Source organism: Sminthopsis crassicaudata, chromosome 2, assembly GCF_048593235.1.
Source record: "Sminthopsis crassicaudata isolate SCR6 chromosome 2, ASM4859323v1, whole genome shotgun sequence".
NCBI lineage: Eukaryota > Metazoa > Chordata > Mammalia > Dasyuromorphia > Dasyuridae > Sminthopsis > Sminthopsis crassicaudata.
Window position 1 is genome coordinate 610,034,168 of NC_133618.1, and position 21,025 is coordinate 610,055,192.

Below are 21,025 nucleotides of genomic sequence, written 5' to 3' on the forward strand. Positions count from 1 at the left end.
TCAGCTTTCTTTTATATGTTGTGCTTCCTGTGCTTGGCACCTACTAACTACTTAATAAATGCTTGTCAGTTGATTGATTGACTGACCCAGGGCTTAATACTCAAAGACCAAGGCCCTTGACACAAAACCAGGCTGCCTACCAAATGTCGCTGACCATCTCATCACATTTGCCAAGTCTTACACAAAACTCAAGTCTCAAGCATCCAAAATTTAGGTGAAGAGCCTTTAATACTGTCTGTTACTCAGATCTCCTTTTAACTATAGATTTAAAACTAGAATCAATCAATCAATCAATCAAGAATTTATAAATTTAGAACTAACAGGAGCCTTAAAGGTCTTTTTGTCAACCCCCTTCATTTTATACCTATGAAGACTGAGACCCAGATAGGTTAAGTTACTTGTCAATATGCACACGTAGTAGGCTTAGAGCCTGGATTTAAACCCAGATGCTTGTACAACAAATTCAGTTCCTTTCTTCATAGTATCTTCATAGTATCTCTCATTCAAGACATAATTTTTTTTTAAATTTTTTTTTATTTTATTAAAGCTTTTTATTTTCAAAACATATGCACGGATAATTTCTCGACATTGACCCTTGCAAAACCTTGTGTTTCAAATTTCCCCTTCCTTCCCCCCCCTTAGATGGCAAGTAATCTAATATATGTTAAACAACACATAAATTTTATAAAAGAGAAAATTGAGGTCCTGAGAAAAGATTTGACTGATAAAGGTCATAGAGTTAATTAGGTCTACCCAACCTGGGATTTGAACCCAAATCTTGAATTTCCAATCTGCGATTCTTTTTATTATATAAAATTGCCTCCTTTTAATCCAGTTTAATTTTTTTAACAATCCATTTTCAGCTGCTGACCTTTACCAAGAAGCTGTTTGCTGATTCTCTCCAGGGAAGATTTTACATCTATTTGAAAATCCAACAGATTGTAGGGGCTGGTAAGTGAACTCACCCTAGCCTCCATTATGATATATTTTTTTATGCTTGAATGCACCAGCTTTTTCATAGCCTACCTCCATCCATTTCAGTTTGTCTTAAGAGAAATCACTATGTATTTCTGCTGAAATCTGTTCTACTCCGAAAACAGATTTCAGCAGAAATATATAGTATTCTGGGTTTGCAGAGAAGTATATTCACTTTAAATTTCCTGAATCTGTGGCAAAAGCAGGCTGTAAAATTTCCACTAGTGTGATTAAAAAGAATGGTTAATGGATAACCTTAAATATTGCATGCAAATAACCATTTCTTTCTTGTTTTGAAAACCTCCACTAATGTCTGATTCTCATGCCTCTGCATGGAGTTGAAATGACTTTAGGTTCTCAAGAACTATGCCAGCAGAATTAACTCTGACAGAAACTCTCCAGAAGTCTTATAATAGACTGTATGTCTAAGGACTAGCCTAGCTAAATCCAGAGATTTAGCATCAAGTGGATAGCTTTTATTATTATTTTGACTACAGTAGTTGTTGAAGCTCAAGTACTAAGTTATTGAGAGCTTGGAATCTTTATCAGCAGGGGGAATGTCCAAACTGATAAAATTATGAATCCTTGGAATTATCTTTTCTGTTCCTGATTATGGACGGGAAAAGCAACAAAGAGCTGATCAGAGTTCATGGAAAGCCAACCTCACGTTTTGCCTGTATCGGCAGAAAGCTTTCCTAGACGTGGATCTTTCACTGGGACCATTAGGGCTAATTAAAGAAGAACTTCAAGCCATCAGCACAACTTGACTGGATGACTTCAAATGAAGGGAAAGCCCATATGAGATGAATTTTCTTGGTCCTGAGAACCTGACAGATTTAAGCTAAATAATGGTCCTATAGAAGGCATACTTGGGTATTTGTATTTCTTTAAATCTAATTCTAATCTGCATGTACTTCATCACATATACCATATTTAATAAATCAATCATTAGATATAAGTGGTAGCTAGAGAGATTCTTCCACAAAAGTTCTATCCCAAGATAAAAAGACTCTAGGTGTGATCGGTAAAAACATGTATTTGGGGACTGAGGACCAGCCTTGCTAAATATTGAGAAAGTAATCAGTAAATTGTCCACTAAGTGATAAGTTCTTCTGCCACAATAAACCATGAAACAAAGAAAAAAGACATAATGCACCCTTGCAGTGACCATGGCAAGGCAGAAAAAAAAGAAAAGAAAAGAAAAAGAAAAAAGATGCACAGAAAAGCTTTTAAGGAATCTTCAAAAATGAAACCGCCAAGACTTTAAATGTGAAATCTTTGTCCAGTGACCAAAAACTAAAGCATATTCCTATTGACATTCTTAGTTATCAATGAAACTAAGCACTGAAGACAGTTATAACAGAATGGAAAGGCAGCTTAGGGTCTTCTCAAAGAGGTTAATAAAGGAGACCATTAAATTTCATTGAGCATTCAAAGACAAGAAGCACCATTCATGGTACACTTGGTCAAGAGACAGCATCACTAACCATGAGCACAAGCAAATAGATTTGCATGAAGAGAACGTAGCTTAGGAGCCAATGTTTATTGCAAAGAATAAATTGAGAAATTCCATTAAAAACCTCACAAATCCTCAAAACCAAGTCAACACAGGTCTTAATCCTCAATGACTTTAATGTGAAAATGGTCACAGGGTCATTCCATAAAAAAAAATCTGACAAGTCTTTAAAATCAAATCAACACAGGTCTGAATTTTCAATGACTCCAATGTGAATATGGGCACAGGGCAAGAGGATAGAAAATAAATGGATAAAGGTTTGCAAATTATTCAGAAATCTCATACCTATAATGTCAATGAATTCTTACTTTAAGAAAAAAATATGAAGGACATGACAAGCATAGAAAAAAATTACTTAGACCTTAACAGACAGAAAATGAACCATATATCTGTGTTAGACCATTAACAAGTGGCAAAATCAACACCAAATTGGAAAAACAAAGATTAAAAAAAACCTATATGGAATTGTAATACTTCCAACCAATCGTTAACATTTATTAAGCATGTACTAGATACTATTCTAGGAACTAGGGATAAAAAGAATTAAACAATTTCTATCCTCAAGCAACATAATCCGAGAAGACAGCATGTACGTACATAACTATATATATATAAATTATATAAAATGAGTACATAAATAGGAGATAATTTTAAGAGAAGGACATCAGCAGCTGAAGGAATCAGAAAAAGTCTTATGCAGAAGGTAATATTTGAGCTGAGCTTCAAAGGAACATAGGGATTCTATGGGGCAAAGGCAAGGAAGAAGTGCATTCTAGGCATAGGGGATAGATTCCAACCCAACCTGTTTAAACAAGCTATTGACAAAAAAAGTGGGAAATAAGGTTAACATATATTTGTGTCATGCTTTAACATTTGCAAAGTGTTTTCTTCTGCAAAATGGATAAAAAGTTAAAGACATTGGCTCTGATTATGATCATTTCTTAGACAAGTGTGACCAGTGTAAGACATCTGGCACAAAGATAAGGCCAAATGAGCCCAGAAACTGTCTCAGTCGGAAAGCCTTGATCCTCTTGCCACATAAGACATGGCAATCGAAGGTGACACTGGTTTGGAACACAAGCTCCTTTGTAAAGCGTTTCAGAAAAGGATTGTAGATCACAAGCAGAATCAGCTCATAAAACAGCCACAAGCCACGGAAGGGAAAACAAATTTGCATAAAGCTTAGCATGAAACATGACTAATGTGGAAATACGTTTTATATGACTTCACATGTATGATGGTTATTGTATTGTTTGCCTTCTCAATGGGTTTGGAAAAGGACCTGGAAATAGGGAGAGAATTTGGAACTCAAAATAAAAACTTTAATTCACTCATTAAATTTTAGATGGAAGATAAATAAATAACTGAAATCTTAAAAAAAAAAATAAAGCTTAGCAAGAAAACAAAGTCAGAATCATCCCAAAAGAGCAATCTTCTATGGTGAGATATGGGAGACACTGGCACATGAGATGCACAGATTTAATGACATCTCCACTCCCAATGTTTGTGTGGACTATTTGTGTCTGGCTGTGATAGAATCTTCCAAGCTCATATTGGACCGATCAGCCGCCATCAGACACACTGTACCTTGACCCCAACTTAGTAATGTCACTTTGGTCCTCTTTGAGAATGAAGGACACAACCAACCAACCAAAAGCATTTGTAGATAAAACTAGAAGTCAGACAAAATGATAAGAAATAGAACAGGTGTGCCAGTATTTCCACTGGGACAGATCCCATCACTGTTACTGGCAAAATCACTTCATTTGGACTCTGAATACCTAAATATGTATTCTGCTACACGAGAAATGAAATTTGACATGAAAATGGCATTTAAAAAGATGAATTTGGGAAGAGCAGATGGACCACATCAAACACATACAGAAGAAATCTATTGAAGGTGACACAATTTTGAAAGCACTCAGAGACTGATTTTCAAAATATTTCAAAAAATGGAAAAGATCACAGACAGTACCATCATCCAAAAATGATGACCAAGAAGACATCAACCCACATGCCAAATTTCTTGTCTTGATAAAAAAAATTTTATGAAAGAAGACCATGTCACATGTCAAAGATAGATCGTTGATGAAAATATGAGAAGAAAAGAAGCAGGATTTCACAGAAAGTTTTCTACCACAAACCATATTTTCATTAGTCACACAATTTATTGACTAGTATAATGAATGTGATATATCACTAAGTTTAATATTTGTTGATTTTCAGATCGCATTTGATTAATATGTAGGGGAAGACTGAGGTTGGATAGTGAAAGCCCGTTTTTACAAGCATATTAAGTTTGCTCTACTTAACACAACCCCCATGTGAACTTGAGCATGTACAAGCATGATTTCTAATAAGCTTAACACATGAAGGAGAGGAGCCTTTTGTTGGCTGCTAAGCCAGAACTAGGAGTGCATTCATTTAAAAAATGTATTATTCTGTTTTGTTGTTATTGCATGGCCTGAATTTCTCTCCGTAAATCTCACTCTCTACCCCTCCCAAAGAGCTATCTCATAACAAAGAACCAGGTGTGCATTCAAAAGGCACTGTCCAGTCAGGGGTTTACTCTTTCTTGCCCGGTTGTGTTTGAGTGAGAGAGATGTGCTTTTAAGTCTCTGGATAGAGCAAGGGTTCAGGACCTCCCTCCCTGTCCAGTGTCAAAACATGATGAAGGAAAAGAAATCTCTAATTTTTTCCTAAGGCCACAAATCCCCTAAAATTTATCCATGGACTTGTAAGTGACTGTGTACCTCAGAATAAGAATTTCTGCTTTAAGTGTATTTGCTTCATAGAATCCCTGAATTTCAGCGCTGCATGGGACTCTGGTAGTCAACTAGTCTGATTTCAACCAGAAATCCTTCTACAACACCCCCAGCCCAGCCTTTACCCCAAGACCTTCAGACACAGCATCTTGTGCAGGGATGACTTAACAAAGAAAAGATGGTTGACAGAAACAAGAGGTGGCAAGGCCCCAGAAAGACAAGAATTGTATCATTTTTCATCTTTGCGTTCCCAGTAACTATCAGAGTCTTCTGTATATAGTAGGTGTCTAAAAAAATTGGCTGAATCATCCATCACATTTCTCAGTTAAGCAAGCTCCATAAAATCTATGCATTGCCTCAATACTAAATAGGACCACAGGGACTACAACAGGAGGCACAGAATGGCAGGCACTGAGCAAACTCTTAGCTTAATTCTTCCCCTGCTATATGCCATCAATAACCAACCAATCAAACAAGTGGGTCATTCCCTTATGAATAAGTAGAAATTGATTCTGCAACCAGGAAGCCCCGAGGGATGGAGACAAAGCCTGAAACCAAAAAGCCAGCCCCAATTTCTCCTCGCTCCATGCACTTTCTTGGCTTTGAAGCTGAATAGGAAAAGTAGAGGCTACTCACAGGGTCTGGATGGCTCGGAGGGAGGTGAAGGTCCCCTTAGCCAGGCTCTGGATCTTGTTGTCATATAGTGAGAGCAGGGACAGGTTCTGGAGATCTTGGAAGGCATCAGCTCGGATGCAGTTGATCTTGTTGGCATTAAGAAGGCTGTGGAATGAAGAAATAAAGGCTACGATGGCCTTGCTGGGATGTACGACTTGCAATAGTCTGGGTTTTCACTGCCTACAAAGAGGGCTGATGTCACAAAGTTATTACCTCCCGTATACTGATCAGCCACTGAATGTGTCTGCCTCTTGATTATAAAGTGTCCTATAATTATACACTGGAGCTTAAATCATAATGTGATTGCAAGATGTGAGTCTGTAACATATTGATTCACCAAAATGTATCCTGATCCTACCAGTTGTTAGTGAATTCTCCACCTTGCAAAGATTGTTTTATATTTATTCGTCTATTTTGTATTCCTTGTTTCATCTTTTTTTCCTCTCCCTAAGGGGATGTATACTTCTCTAAGATAAGGAGCTTCTTTTTTGTCTCAGTAACCCCACTTTCTAGCACAGAATCTGTCACAAAATAAACATTTAATGAATGAAAAGATGGATGGATAAACTGGAAAACACTGAAATTGCTATATTCAAGCACTTGAATGCACTCAGCACGTCCCCATGTTCCCAAAGTTCTATTTGGCAATTTAAATAGCTGAGGAGAGGAAGCTGGGTTAAGGACCAGCCTGAACCCTAAGGCGTATCCATTACTGTATCCCCATATAGTCATCAGAATTTATCCAAGTCATAAGTTTCAAGGTAACATTAAAAAATATATACATGTCTCTACTCTGAGGCAGAGCTATACAAAGAAACTTTATTTCATAATCTTCATTGTCCTGGCATCCACTGGCTAACTCTGGGTCTGCTTTTCACCTGTTCCCAGTGATACCTTATCTCCTCTTCTACATAAAGCAATGAACTGTCTATGAGGCTCTTCCATCTCTTGTTATCCTTTTGGGATGATGATATAGTATGATAAAACCTCCCCTAATTTAACTGTGATGAGATAGAAAAATGAAGCCTCTTCCTTCCTTCCTCCTCATTATGCCTGAAAATATTTAGGAGCATGAGGTTAGTTCTGGGAGCATTTTCTGAAAGGTTTGTCGTGCCCCCAAGTAGGCTCACTCTCCTTCCCTGTGGGAAAGTCCAAAGGAAATTCATAAGCTGATAGTGCTTACAGCAATTGCAAGGTGTAGAGCCCTCCAAACACTCCCTTGGGCAGGTCTGTGATCTTGTTTCCGTAAAGAACACTGGGGAACAAAGCAGAAAGAATAAGTTAGAGGGAGACTCTCCCCTCACCTGGCTCTCTCTACTTAGTCCTATACTATAAACACAGAATTAGAGGCAAGTTCTGAAAAGGAATAGAAGGAATCATGTACCAACCATGCTGTAGCGTAAGCCCTATTTTCACTTAAGATCACTGGATTTTGAAGGTGTGTAGCCCTCAGTGACAATTTATGTGTATTAAGGTAAAAACCTCTGCCGTGCAGGTCAGGCTAATTCGTATTATTCCAGAACACTGGAAGCACTATTCTAATGCTCCTCCTTTTTTCCCTTTTGCTCTGATTTTTCTCTCCCAACATGATTCATAAAGCAATGTATATTAAAAATTTTTGTTAAGTTATTTAAAATGCTCCTCCTTCTTCATCACACTCCCAATACTCTTCTGATGGACTCAGTCCTCTAGTGAGCTACATGGTTCCAAAGGAAGCTTCAGCAACTCTATCCCATTTAGGGATAATCTTCAGCAAAGGCATTTGCACTTCAGAAATCAGCAAATACTACAGATCAGGAGTTGATATGTTGGTTTATTGATCTTCAGAATTCAGGCAGCAATGAAGAAAATGTTAATAACGCAAATTCAATTTAAAAGTGTATCATAGTTCTCAGAGATCTCTTAAACATTTACCAGTACCCCCTAGCTGGGACTGGTGGTATCGATAGGCTCAAAGCCTCTGCCAGAAATTTTCCTTAACTCATCAGCGCTGGAGGCACTTGCCCCTACTCTGTCCCTGGCAAATCTAACCCTGCTTTTATCTCCAACACCTACTCCACCTGTGACCTGGGTTCTAGGAGAGACACCAGGGGCCAGTCCCATTCAGGAACCCAACTGGTGCTGGGGACAGCACCTCGGAGCCCATCTGTTACTCACAGAGAGTTCAAGGAACGGAGACCCTGGAAGGCATCAGGGGCAATCTCAGATATCTGGTTGTTGCTCAGGTCTCTGGAAACCAAACAGAAGGGAGAGAGCTCATCAACTTCACAACTATATTTTCCACTTCCTAAATACTCCCTTTTAAGAAAGTAAAAGTATATTAGGCTTGTTTTATCATTTTATTTCATAGTTTATCAATTATAAAATGGGGCGGGTATGGTCTTCTCTCTTTAATTGATGAGAAAAATAGGATAAAGGGTCACAGAATCATAGAATGAGGGCTGAAATAGTTGTGGAGGGGGGCATCTAGTGATGCAGTGGAGAGAGCACCAGCCCTGAAGTCAGGCGGACCTGAGTTCAAATCTGCTCTCAGACACTTAACATTTCTTAGCTGTGTGACCCTGGGCAAGTCACTTAGCCCCAATTGCCTGAACAAAAAAAATAAAGAAATAGTTGGGAGGTTATCCAGTCCAACCACCTTCTTTTATAGAGAAAGACATGGTAGTCCGCGAGCTTGAGTGCTACATAGTAAATGTTAGAGATGGGAATTTGAATCCAAGTCCTCCAGCATTATAGTGCTCTTTCCATCACATCACACTTCCTCCTAGAGTTCAAAGCACTAGCTTACCAAGAATTATATATTAAACAATAATGCTAAGAAGAGAATCCAGAAATCTCAGGGGCTGCTAGAATTGAAAGGACTTTTATAAGTAACTTAATCAAACTCCCTCATTTTCCAGATGTGGAAACTGAGTCACAGGGAGGTTAAGCTCCTTACATATAGTGAATAAGTACCTGATCTAAATTCTGATTCCAAGTCAAGTCCATTTTCCTTTACACCACACTGGCTCTCACTACAGTTTTGTCCACCCCCATCTCAATATTCTATATGCTTTCTTTAATCCTAAATCCTGGCTCAACATTTTCCAGAATCAGAGGGAAGTATCTGTCCACTGAGAGTCAATGAGACTTAGCCCCAAACTACTGCAATGAAGGTAGAAGTGGTAGTGTCCGAGAAATAAGTTTTATAAAGCCAGATGGACAGCTCTGTGCTCACTTCCAGTCTTTGCAGCCCTTCCTGTCCATCTCTCCCCATGTAAACCTAGAAATGATAGGATGAGTCCCAGGCAGGTCTCGGAGAACACTAGTTGACTGAATGCACTTACATCCTCCTTAGCTTTCTGTAGGGAGAGAAGGCTCCGGGGGGTATTGATTTGATGCCATTGAGCTCCAGCCGGCTGCAGAGAGAAAAACAAATAGGAAAATTAAGGGCCGATTCCACAGTCTACAGGAAACCCTTGAGCTGAGTACCTACGAGAACTTCAACTACCAATTAATTCCCTGCCAGAAGGCAGCTTCTTCCAGCAGCCTGGCACCATCTTTACCCTCCTGGGGAATCTACCCAGCGTGATAAGCCGCTCTCATCCAAAAGGATGAAGCTGATGACGTCCATTGAATTGTTGGCCCAAAAGCCAGAGTCCCCATCCTAAGCCTCTGGGGAAGCCGTGGGGAGCAGGGCTGATATTGCTTCAACTTACAACTAATTAAAGTTGCATATGTTATCAAAAAGAAAACCCTTGCTAAAGCCAGAAGGCATTACTGGTTGAGCTGGAAAGTTTCTAGATGAGAAAATGTAATAACATTCCCTTTCCCATCCACTGCTAAGCTCTTGACTATCCTATTACCAGCCTATTACAAGCTGATGGGTCCAGAAACCCAGTCAGAAGGTAGCTCCTGGTTTCAGAGGATCAGAGGATCCTACATCTAGAGCCAGAAGAAGCTTTAGAGGCTCTTGAGTCCAACCCCTTTCTTTACAATTGAAGAAACTGGGGCTCCCAGGAAGACATAGCTATTAAATCTATATCTTTCTGGCTCCCAAGTCCAGAACTCTAACCACAAGGCTTTTCACCCCTCCTGCTTTCTCTTTCTCAGACAGGAATAGGGAATTCTGAAGGGTGAGCTTGCAGAAGGTCAGCCTGAATCCCACCAGAAAGGATAGAATGGGCTGTTCCTAACAGACTCCAAGAGATGGCTGGGTGGGAGGACAGTAGTCCTGATGACAGCTGTTTTCCAGGCTCAGCCTTGGGTGCCCAGCCCCAAGAAAGCTCCATTCTGGGGATCAAGGCTCAAACTGAGCATTCCCTCTGACATTTCTCTCTGATACTCGCCAAACCTCTTGCCCTGCATCCTCTCCTCCATATACTAGTCTATCTGCTGAGTTAAAGGGGGTAATAAATTGCACAAGCTACAATTTTCCTTAATAAACTCTAATCTCTTTTCATGGGGAGTGGAAGGGGCTGTGACTTTTTCCACCAAGGAAACTCCTAATGAGAAACTTCCTCTACTAATTCCAATTTACACCTGAAAGTTCAAATCTTAGGGACCTGCTTGGTACTCTAACAGGCTAAATGGCACTAGCTCATGTCACAGACCTGATGCAATCAAGGATGCCAGTTCTCTGCCCATTATGTCAGTTGCTTTCTTTAGGCAGCAGCAGCTCTGCAGCCTAGAGCCAGCAGCCTCGGGGGTAGGAAATGGTGTCAGACAGAGCTGCCATTGTTTGGGCCACGGTGTACCTTGGTGGGAAGACCCCCTCGTTAGGCAGCACATACCAGCTCTAAGCTTCCCTTCTGTCACTAGATAACCTTACAAGCATTTCCTTCTCTGCAATTCAGTTTCCTCTGTTGTGAAATGAGAGGTGGACCTGAGTAATCCCCACAGATCTTTTCTAGCCCAGAAATTCACTGTTCTTTGACTTAACATTTATTATCCCAGTTTGAACTGACAGCACAGGATGACCCCACTCTTAAGTTTCCATTTGGAAACCATTTTGGGGCAGATGTTTCCTGAGCCTCTAACCATAAGCCCATAGTCTCAAGACTAAAAAAAAACTATTATCTTAGCAGGAACTAACAAACAATATTTATTTGGGCCTTTAAAGTTTACAAAGCTTTTTATACTCTTATCTCATTTGAACCTCACAATCACCTATGACATTAGTTCTCTCTCTCTCTTTCTCTGTCTCTCTTTCTCTCTCTCTCTCTCTCTCTCTCTCTCTCTCTCTCTCTCTCTCTCTCTCTTCTCTTTCTCTCTCTCTCTTTGTTCACATCTATTATTACTTTTTTAATCTAAGAACTATCAAGGAAATTCTGAAAAGGAAGCTTGTACCAGGGCAGATCAGTGTATATTCTGTGACTTAGTCATAGAATTTCCTGGAACATTGGGAGGTTACATGATTTATCCAGGGTCACACTGTCAGGAGTGCCCAGGGCATCCTAACTCCAGACTGCCCCCTTATCCACTATGACACATTATTAAAATCTCCTTTCCAAGGATTTCTCATAGTTTCCATTTTATTCCCATATGGATAGTATTTATTTCCCAAAGGTAAGCAGCGCCCTTCTCATTCACAGATTAAGAATCTTAAAGCAGATATCATTAGAGTTATTATTAGAGTGCTTCCCATCCTTTTAATATGCTAGAAATGGAACTCAGCAGTCCGGATTCTTTGTTACGTGCTCAGAACATGCCTGATAGAGAAAAAAACAAGTCATGAGATACTTTCTTAGAGTCTCCCAAGGAATCTGAGCTTTCCTTCAGCTCCAATATCCAGTCTGGACAAAGGGTCCCAGACCCCTATTGTGCTATGGACCTAAGTTGAGGATGCAGGTCCATCTGAAAAAACCTTCTTGTTCTAGGAGACTGCTGTCCCAGATGATCGGAAGAGAAGGGATGTCAGCCAAGCCTGATCACAGCCTGTCTCCTCCCCATGAACGCTTTTCCATCACTCACATCTCTGTCATGGTCTCAGGCAGGTGGCCGGAAATAGCAGTGAGTCCTTTGCCACGGCAGTCCACAATCCATTGCTGCAGGCACACAAGGGTGGGAGGATCCTAAGGACAGGGTGCACAGGGGACCGGGTGGCCCTCCCCTTGTCCTACAGAGGGCAGAAAAAATAGTGGCTCAGGGACAAAGGTATCTGCCTCTTTGAAGAGAGGAAGCCGTCCATGCACAGGTGCTAGTTTTATTGATTTACTATTAAAACATTTCTTCCCAATGCAATATGGAGCAAGAAATGGGGAACAGAACTCTATGATAACAAGTTACCACCGATTTAGACTAAGTTACCATTGCTGAGTTCAAATCCAGCCTCAGGTCTTTTTAGCTATCTAACCTTGAGCAAGACACTTAAACTCTACTGCCTCAGTTTCCTCAACTATAAACAGGAGATATTACATAGTACCTATTACCCAAAGTTATGGAGAGCAAATGAGATAATATTTGTAAAAGAACTTAGCATGATGATTGGCACAGAGTAGGTGCTTTCCCCCTTCCTTTTTACTCTTTTTTGTTTTTTCCTGAACCAATATCAATAACTCTGAATGGGGGAGAGAAGTGAGAAGTGTTAGTGGTTGTGCAGGATTTATGTATGTCTTTAAAAATTCTAAATCAAGGAGAGATGATAATAAATAAGAGTAAATAGCTGATGTTAGTTTAGACTTTGCAATTTACAAAGTTCTTTATACACGTTATCTTATTTGATTCTCATAGCGATTCTGTGTGATAGCTGACACAAATATGATTATCTCCTTTTATAGATGAGGTGAGCAGAACTTAGAGCTGAAAGGGACATGAAATCTGGGAGGGAGCAGAAAATCATAGATTAAAAGTCATGAGTCACTGAGTCTAACATTCCATTTTAAAGATGAGCAAACTGACATTCAGAGAACTTAACTTGAACTCTAGTCCCCAAATGATACTATTCTAAAGCATGTGATCATAGCTCCTAACTAGATGGATGAAAAATCCGGGCTGGAGAGGTAAGATGAGCTGTTCAAAGGAAGAGCAAGGACTCAAACCCAGTTCTCTATCCCCCCTCCAAGGTCCTGTGATCCTCCTCCTCTGGTTAAACATTCAGAAAATTAAGGAGTTTACATAAGGTCACACACCGAGGAAATGGCAGAGCCAAGATGCAATCACAATCAGTTTCCAAATATGAACCTCTTTCTAATTCACCCCATTTCTTTTTCAGTGTGAATTATCTCCAGGTCTTGAGTACATTCAGACAAGCAACAATAATCCCCTTGTCCCTTTCAAAGTGAGATCTTGGCCATGTTGATTAAAAGCATCTTAGCCTGTGTGAGATGAGAAGCCCAGTATTGACAGCATCAGCGTATTTATTGTTCATAAGGTGACACTGAATCGGGACATAGCAGGAGAGAAAATGTGGACCTTTTGTGGCGTAAAGGAAAAGGAGAGTTCTTCAACACTGCAGTTGAAAAGCCAGTGTGAAAGTTATGGGATCACAGAACAGAGATAGAAGGGATCTGAGAGCTCAGTGTAACTCCATTCCTAGAATTTGGCTTCTCCAACCACCCCTTAGTTTGCGAAGGTAGACTAGCAGATAGGAGCCACATAAGAGTTACAGCCTTAGCTGTAGGACTTATTGTCAAATACACAATAAATACTGGAAGACACCCCTCTCCCCTAGCCATTGGGGGATTATCAAGCATGGCTAGAGCATACAAGGTGACCAGGGGTAAGAGAAATACAGATGTGTGTGTCTGTGTGACTGTGTGTGTACATGGCTCTCCTTACTGACTTCCTAGGGACTGGAAACCAAGGGAAGATACACAACAATATGGTTAGAACAATGCACTCTCCCAGGGACTTGTATGGTAATGTAGACTTGTACCCATTCCAAATTCCTAATATCCAAGATGTCTTTTTTTTCTTCTTTCTTTTTTAAAATTATAGCTTTTTATTTACAAAGCATATGCATGGGTAATTTTTCAGCACTGACCCTTGCAAAACCTTCTGTTCTAACTTTTCTTCTCCTTCCTCCCACCCCATCCCCCAGATGGCAGGTAGACCAATACATATTAAATATGTTAAAGTATATGTTAAATACAATATATGTATACATGTCCAAGATGTCTTTTGACTCAAAACTGCTGCAAACTTGCAGAATAGCTGTGAAGTGGAAACTCTAGCAATAATATTCTCTCAACTTCACATCTCCCACTACATACTATCCTGTACATCTTGATCAATTCCTTTGTAATACAATATTTTATTTCTTTGATTTAAAAACATGATTCTGAGGTGGGTTCCTGATTTTCACCAGGCTGTTAAGAACTCTTGACTAAATTGTGATGGATTTGGCTCTCCTCAATAATACAGTGGTTCAAGGAAATTTCAATAGTCTTGGGATGGAAATGCCATTCACATCCAGAAAGAAAACTGCAGAGAATGAATGTGGATCAAAACATAGTATTTTCACTTATTTGTTTGTTTGGTTTTTTCTTTCTTGTGTTTTCCTTCCTGTTTTTGTCTGATTTTTCAGGCCCAAAATGACAAATATGGAAATATATTTAGAATGACTGCTCATATTTAACCTTTATCAGATTTTTTTCTGTCTTGAAGAGGGGGAAGTAGGAAAGGGAGAGAGAGAAATTTAGAACACAAAGTCTTATAAATAAGAATGTTAAAACTATCTTTATATGTATTTAGAAAATTAAAATATTATTTTAAAAATGAATACTTGACTAAATGATCCCTAAAGTCCTTTCTATCTCTATTATAGGGTTGGAGATTGAAATTAGATCTAGTGAAAGTGATAGCATTGATTTGACTTCTGCTTTGGACCTGGAAAGAGGAGGGACGAATGACAGAGAAGGTACATCCATTCAGGGTAGATGACCAGAAAATTGTGATATTTGAACGTGAAGCATGACTTGGGCTGCCAGATATGAAGACGGATAGAAGAGATTCCATCAATCAATAAACCATCATTTATTAAATGTGTATTATATGCCAGGCACTGTGCTTGGGGTTGTGAATATAAAAACAAAAATGAAACCTTTCTTGGCCTTGGGAAGTTTGCATTCCACCAAGAAAGTTATGGTTTGATATCACTATATCACTATAAGATATCACTATAAGAACAGTGGCTCACAGAGGCTAATCAGAAGTACATTTGGGCAGGTGGGAAACACATAACAATAAGTTGGGAAACTACAAAGATGCTGTGAAAGATCTTGCTGAGGTGATTCACAATGGTCTTGTGATGGAAAGAGCCATCTGCACCCAGAGAGAGGACTGTGGGAACCGAGTGTGGAATACAACATAGCATTTTCACCTTTTTGTTGTGGTTTAGTTGCATTTTTCCCCTTTTTTCATTTGATTTTTCTTGTGCCCCATGATAATTGTGAAAATATGTATAGAATAATTGCAAATGTTTAACATATATTGGATTACTTGCCATTTAAGGGAGGGAGTGGGGGGAAGAGGAGAAAAAAACTGCAACACAAGGTTTTGTAAGGGTGAACATTGAAAACTAATATATGAAAACATATTTTGAAATAAAAAGCTTTAAAAATAAAAAAGGAAAGATCTCCCTGGTGCTTTTCCATTTAAGTATCCACCAACTGTCCTGGGATGGCAAAAAGGGGACATTCTGCAGTTTGCAGGGCATTGACAGCACTATCAACACAGGAAGCTAAGCACTCTCCTACAGTGACCATCAAAGATCCACTGCTCTATCTACTTTTGCCCTTGAAGACACTGATAATAACACTAGCTTATAACTATCCATGCAATTCTGTTAACATTCATTAAGTCCCTCCTATGGGCAAGGCAATGGGGATAAAATGACATGTTTGACACAGCTTAAGAAACTTACAATCTGATAGAGAAAGAAGATTTGTACATAAATCAGTTATTTATCAGCTATATAATCTCCAAGGGAGAGTGTGATCAAGTACAAAGGATGGGTCCAGACAGTGTATACTAATGCCTGAAGATGCTAACAGGGCAATCCACATGGCCCGACACTGTGCCACAGGGATGTAGACCGGGTCACAAAAGTGGCTGAGTTCTTGCTTCTCTGTCCAGGGAGGCCTGGATACTGGATACAGCCACATGTATACTGCTCTTACCTTATGTTAGCTTTGAAGTGGCCTGTAGTGCTACCAGTAGCACCACGCCCCACGACAAGGCTGGACCCAGAGGTGTGTGAGATTCTAGGCAGGGAGTCTGGAGGGCTAAGGTTCTGGGTCCACAGCCTGCTGACAGGCCCTCTGATGCCTTTCTGCTTTCCAGATACTGCACAAGTCCCAACAGAGCAGGCCCCACCAAAAACAAGTTACATTTGAAAAAATATCAATCCTGATAAGGGGTGCTCAAGGTGATCACTCTGCATTAACCTTCCAAGTAAGAAGAAACTAAGCATTATCCTTAATAGAGCTGCTGGAGTCTTCAAACTTGCTTGATGAGTATATTGCACAGTCACTGTTTCTAGCCAGCCCCCATGAAGCTTCATATTCCAACCTCCCTATTTTCTTGTCATTTCCCCTGGATGGGCACCTTCTTTGCTACTTCTCCCTCCTCCCTCCACGTCTGAAGCAGCAGTCAAATCAATGTGACCCCTGCTACCAAAAAGAGAACTGGGATTAAGTTCCCTTGGACCAGGTTGCTAACTTCCCAAACCAGCGCACCTCTCCCTGGTCACTATTCCCCTAGATATGTTGTCTCCTTCGTGAAAGTGCAAGCTCCTTGAAAGCAGGAACTATTACTTCTTTTTATGTTCAATGCTAAGCACATAGGAAGCACTTCATAAGTGTCTTTTTTATTTATTCATCAAAAATAAAGTAAGAATTCTATAGTCACAGACTGTGTTCAATTGTAATCTGAGGGAAACATATGAACACATAAGCAAGAGAACACCAGAGAGAGAAAACACCCCACATAGGGAACCGACATGTTTTTGGAGAAAAGGGGAGGGTCAGAATTTTGGGGGTCTCTTAAACTTTGAGATGCTCTTGTCTAACAGTCTTCCAGCCACATATACTATGGTGAGTTAGTGATTTGGTGATTATTTGGTGAGTCATTAATGATTTTGGGGGTGAGCAGATTCTGCTTTGTATAAAGTTAAGTTCATGAACCAACACGCAGCTCCTGGACAAAGAAGTAATCATTTATTAGCCTGTGTAGGTACTAAATTCTCATGTTTAATGAGAGAAAAGCTGCTTTCAAGTTTGACTGAGGGTTGTGAGCATATCTTGTTATGACTGGGTGAGATGAGCCCATCGACTTAACAAATCACACTATCAAGAAGTCAAGGCTGATTCTTTTAAATTCTTTGGAAAGATATGTCCAATGAAATCTGAAGAAAGAACACATCAGCAAAACTCTTGCTTCCTTGTTGCAATGAAACTTTTGGTACAAATAGAGAAATAGATACAATGATAGATATAGAAAGGGAAAAGTGATATCCATATCGCTAGTGTTAACACGATACTTCTAGAAACACACAGAGTGGGAAAGATAAGATTAGACTAGAGAAACACATGTTTCTTTTTCTCTCTGTTTCAGAAGGAATCGAATAGTGGGGGAAAATTAGAGGAAGCAAGTAGAGGGAAGTTTTGGTCCTCCTTACCTGAGCAGCTGAACTCGCTCTTCTGGACCTCAGCCACATTGAGACTTCGCAGGGAGGCAGGTCCTGAACACTGTGTGAAGAGCCCAATGGTAGGGCGTTGCCTTAGCCACTGAGAGAGCCAGGCCAAGTGGCAATCACAGAAAAGGTGGTTGGAATGTAACCGGCTGGAGGCAAAGGTGAAAAGTGGGAGGTTACAGTCCTGGTGGGGCACTCCCATCCACCTCCCCAAATTATCTGGCTGGATTAGCCAACCTTTAAGAGCTCTTCCAGCATCAAATTTAGGATCCCCGTGCCATTTAATAGAAATTGTTCCACTCTAACTAAATATAGAATAATTTCAGTTATCTAAGACAAAGTACAATTAGAAAAGAGAAAGAAAATTTGCAGCCAAATATTACTTCGTATATCTCAAAGGAAAAAGCAATTATAAAGTATTTTTAGATTATCCATTGTTTTCCCCCATACCTCTAGTCCTAATTTTACCAATTAATCACCAAGTTATACACACAGCCCAGAACTGTGCTAGATGATGAGGGGAATATAAGAGATATGAAGACTCAAAAAGTTTTCACTGGCTTATCACATTGCAATGGTACTTGCAATGGCTGATTGCAATACTTCTATTTTTCTCCACGGCATACTTACAAAGTTCGGAGCTTGGGCATATGGTTGAAGCTGGAGACAGGGATGGTAGTGATGTTGTTGTTATTCAGTGTCCTATAAACAAAGAAACCAATGTCATTCATTCAGCAATTTGCTCAGCACTATGTTATGCATTATAGGAGCAGGAATATGGAGGAAACTTTGGATAAAGTACCTCCTTCAAGGAGTAGGTCCCATGTCCTAAAAAGCCCAAATGATGCAGCAAGGTGGAACAGTGGAGTCAGGTCTGGAGTCAAGGAGATCTGAGTTCAAATCCAGCCATAGACATTTATTATAGGACTCCCAAGTCACTTAAATTCTGTCTGGGTATTTCTTCAACTGCTAAATGAGGGTATTGATAGCACCTCTTTGCAAGTTTTTGGGAATATTAAATATTTGTAAATGAAAATTTTAATACGTGTTTCTTTCTTTCCCAATGGGCAGTAAATGCCAGAAGAGTTCATTGACTGACATTCCTATCACACTTTTGAGTTTTCCCAAAGCATTTTATGTTTACTAATGTGCTTGACCCTGATAACCCTGTATGTGCTGCAAGTATTATTCTCTCCATTTTACAAGTAAAGAAATAAGCATCAGAAATTAAGTAATTTGATCAGAGCCACACAGTTAGTGTTGAAATTGAAATATGAATCTAACTCCTCCAGACTCCAAATCTAGAACTTCATAATGGGAGAAAAAACAATGAAGCCCTAAAGAGGGATGCAGCAACACTGGAGACCATAGGAGAAAGAGATCATGGTGGGGTGGGGGAGACAGTGGGCCTTGAACTAGGCCTTAAAGGGAGGAGGGGAGAAAGGAGAATATTTGGAAGGAGCAAAGGTATAGAACAGGACTCCTTAGACCAAAGAATTCCTTGTGGGAAGCATGGAAATGGTGTAGTACAATGGAGAGAGCACCAGGTTTGTTATCAGGAAGAACTGGTTTCAAATTCTACCTCGGATCTAGCTGAGACCATGGGTATTTAAATATTTTAACGTCCTTTAAATTCAGTTTCCTCAGGGGTCAATAGTGAATAAACATTTATTAGAGCCCACTAAGAGCTAGGCACTGTGTTGTACGGTAGTTGGAAAGTAGAAAGATTTATATGAGAGTCTTTGCCTTCAAAGAATTTACAACTAATGGGAGAAGACAGCCCATTATCAAGAAGATTAAATGTGGATGAAGTCCTGGGATCAGTCAAGATGGAAAATGACCCAAGAATGTCTGGGTTTCAGAGCTGATTCCATCTATAAAGTGATAAATTTCTGGAGATCTGAAAATCCAAGAGATCAGTAGGGTGGGAAACCAGATGAATTCCTTGGCTGCCATCCTCAAACAGAGGGTCTGAGAGATGCTTCCAGATATCCACCTCTACCTTCTCACCCAGGGATAAGGATTGCTAGAATGTGTGACTTTCAAAACATGAATTCATCTTGCAAAATGGTGAATTTCTAGAGAACATCAAATTCAGGTTATCAGGGTAGAAAACGCTAGATAAATTTCCCAAGTGCCCTCCTCAAATGGTAGAGGATTAGGGAAGAGGTCTTCAATGTCCAGTTTCCATCTTCTCCAATAAGAGGGATGGAGGGACTACAGGAATGGGGGTAGAAGGGTCTAAGTTTCAAAGTGGATTTCATCTTGCAGAAGGCAGATTATGAAATCCAAAAGATCAAGAGGGTAGGAAATGATGAAGTGAATTCCTGAAATTTCCTCCTTAGAAGATTAGGGAGGAATTCTCTAATGAACAATCCCCACTGTCTCCAATCAAAGGAAAGGAGGGACCCCAGGGACAGGAGCTGCTGTGGAGGAGTATTTTATCTAAATGGCAAATTTCTGGAGATTATGAAATCCAAGTCAGCAGAACAGGAAATGATGAGATGAATTCCCTAGTCTCCGTCCTCAAACAGAGACTTCAAGAGGAATTCCCAGATGTAAAAGGAAAGGAAGATCATTTATGGCTTTAAATCTAGTAATTTAAGAAATAAGATTGGGCTAATAAGATAGAATGAAAAGGAACTGGTGAGCTCTAGGAGGCTAGTAAAAACACAGGATGGCCCCACTATTTAATTTAAGCTATTAAAGCTCAGGACTGTTCTTTGAGACATTCTGAACAAGAGTCTATGCGAACTTTCAGTATGAACACCTTGGAAACCCTACAAGATGAAAAATGTGTGATTCAAGAAGTCACTTTTGCACATGAAATTATGACTGAGATGGCCTGAAGAACATGACAAGGACGGCTCTGATAAATCTGTTTCCCAGGGGGACATTTGTTCCATACTATATAGATTTTTGAAGGTTTTATTTCCATTTTATTCAATTTGACTATATGTAAAGAACCATTCTAAGTGCTGGGAATCAAAAGACATCAGGCATCCTTACCTTCAGAGAGTTTATATTTGGGGAACACAAAGCATATACAGCTAAATCAATGCAAAAAAGACAAAATAACACAAAGATTTTTAAGACGGGAGAATGTAAACAATTGAGGGGCTCAAGAAAAGCCTCATGTAGGAGGAGGCACTTGAGCTTTATCTTGAAGAAAGCTAGGGATCCTATGAAACAGAAGCAAGGAAGAGGAGCAATGGAATGTTCTAGACAAAGAACATTTTGTTCTTTTCCCAAGTTAACCTGCTTAATTAATGGCCTTAAGCAACAGAAAGGAAAATCGGAAGCCATGATACCAATGAAATCTTTTCTATGTAATGTCAGACAAGTCTCTAAATGTCTTTGTAAATTGACTAACCAAATGCATTTAAAATAGTGGTCAAACTCCTCAAACACAAAGTGTTATGAAAAGGCCAAATAATAAGCCAGAGGCAATTAACAAGAAGGTTAAAATAAAGTCTCTTC

At 39.7% G+C, this 21,025-nt stretch overlaps 1 protein-coding gene across 1 annotated transcript in view; it reads right to left on the reverse strand.

The window, feature by feature from the left end:
- SLIT1 (slit guidance ligand 1) overlaps positions 1–21,025 on the reverse strand; it is a 247,773-nt gene that overhangs the window by 52,446 nt on the left and 174,302 nt on the right. Inside the window, 7 exon segments of the mRNA XM_074295970.1 lie at positions 5,893–6,036; positions 7,115–7,186; positions 8,089–8,160; positions 9,258–9,329; positions 11,884–12,028; positions 17,531–17,694; positions 18,176–18,247. Coding sequence (XP_074152071.1) covers positions 5,893–6,036; positions 7,115–7,186; positions 8,089–8,160; positions 9,258–9,329; positions 11,884–12,028; positions 17,531–17,694; positions 18,176–18,247 — 741 coding nt within the window.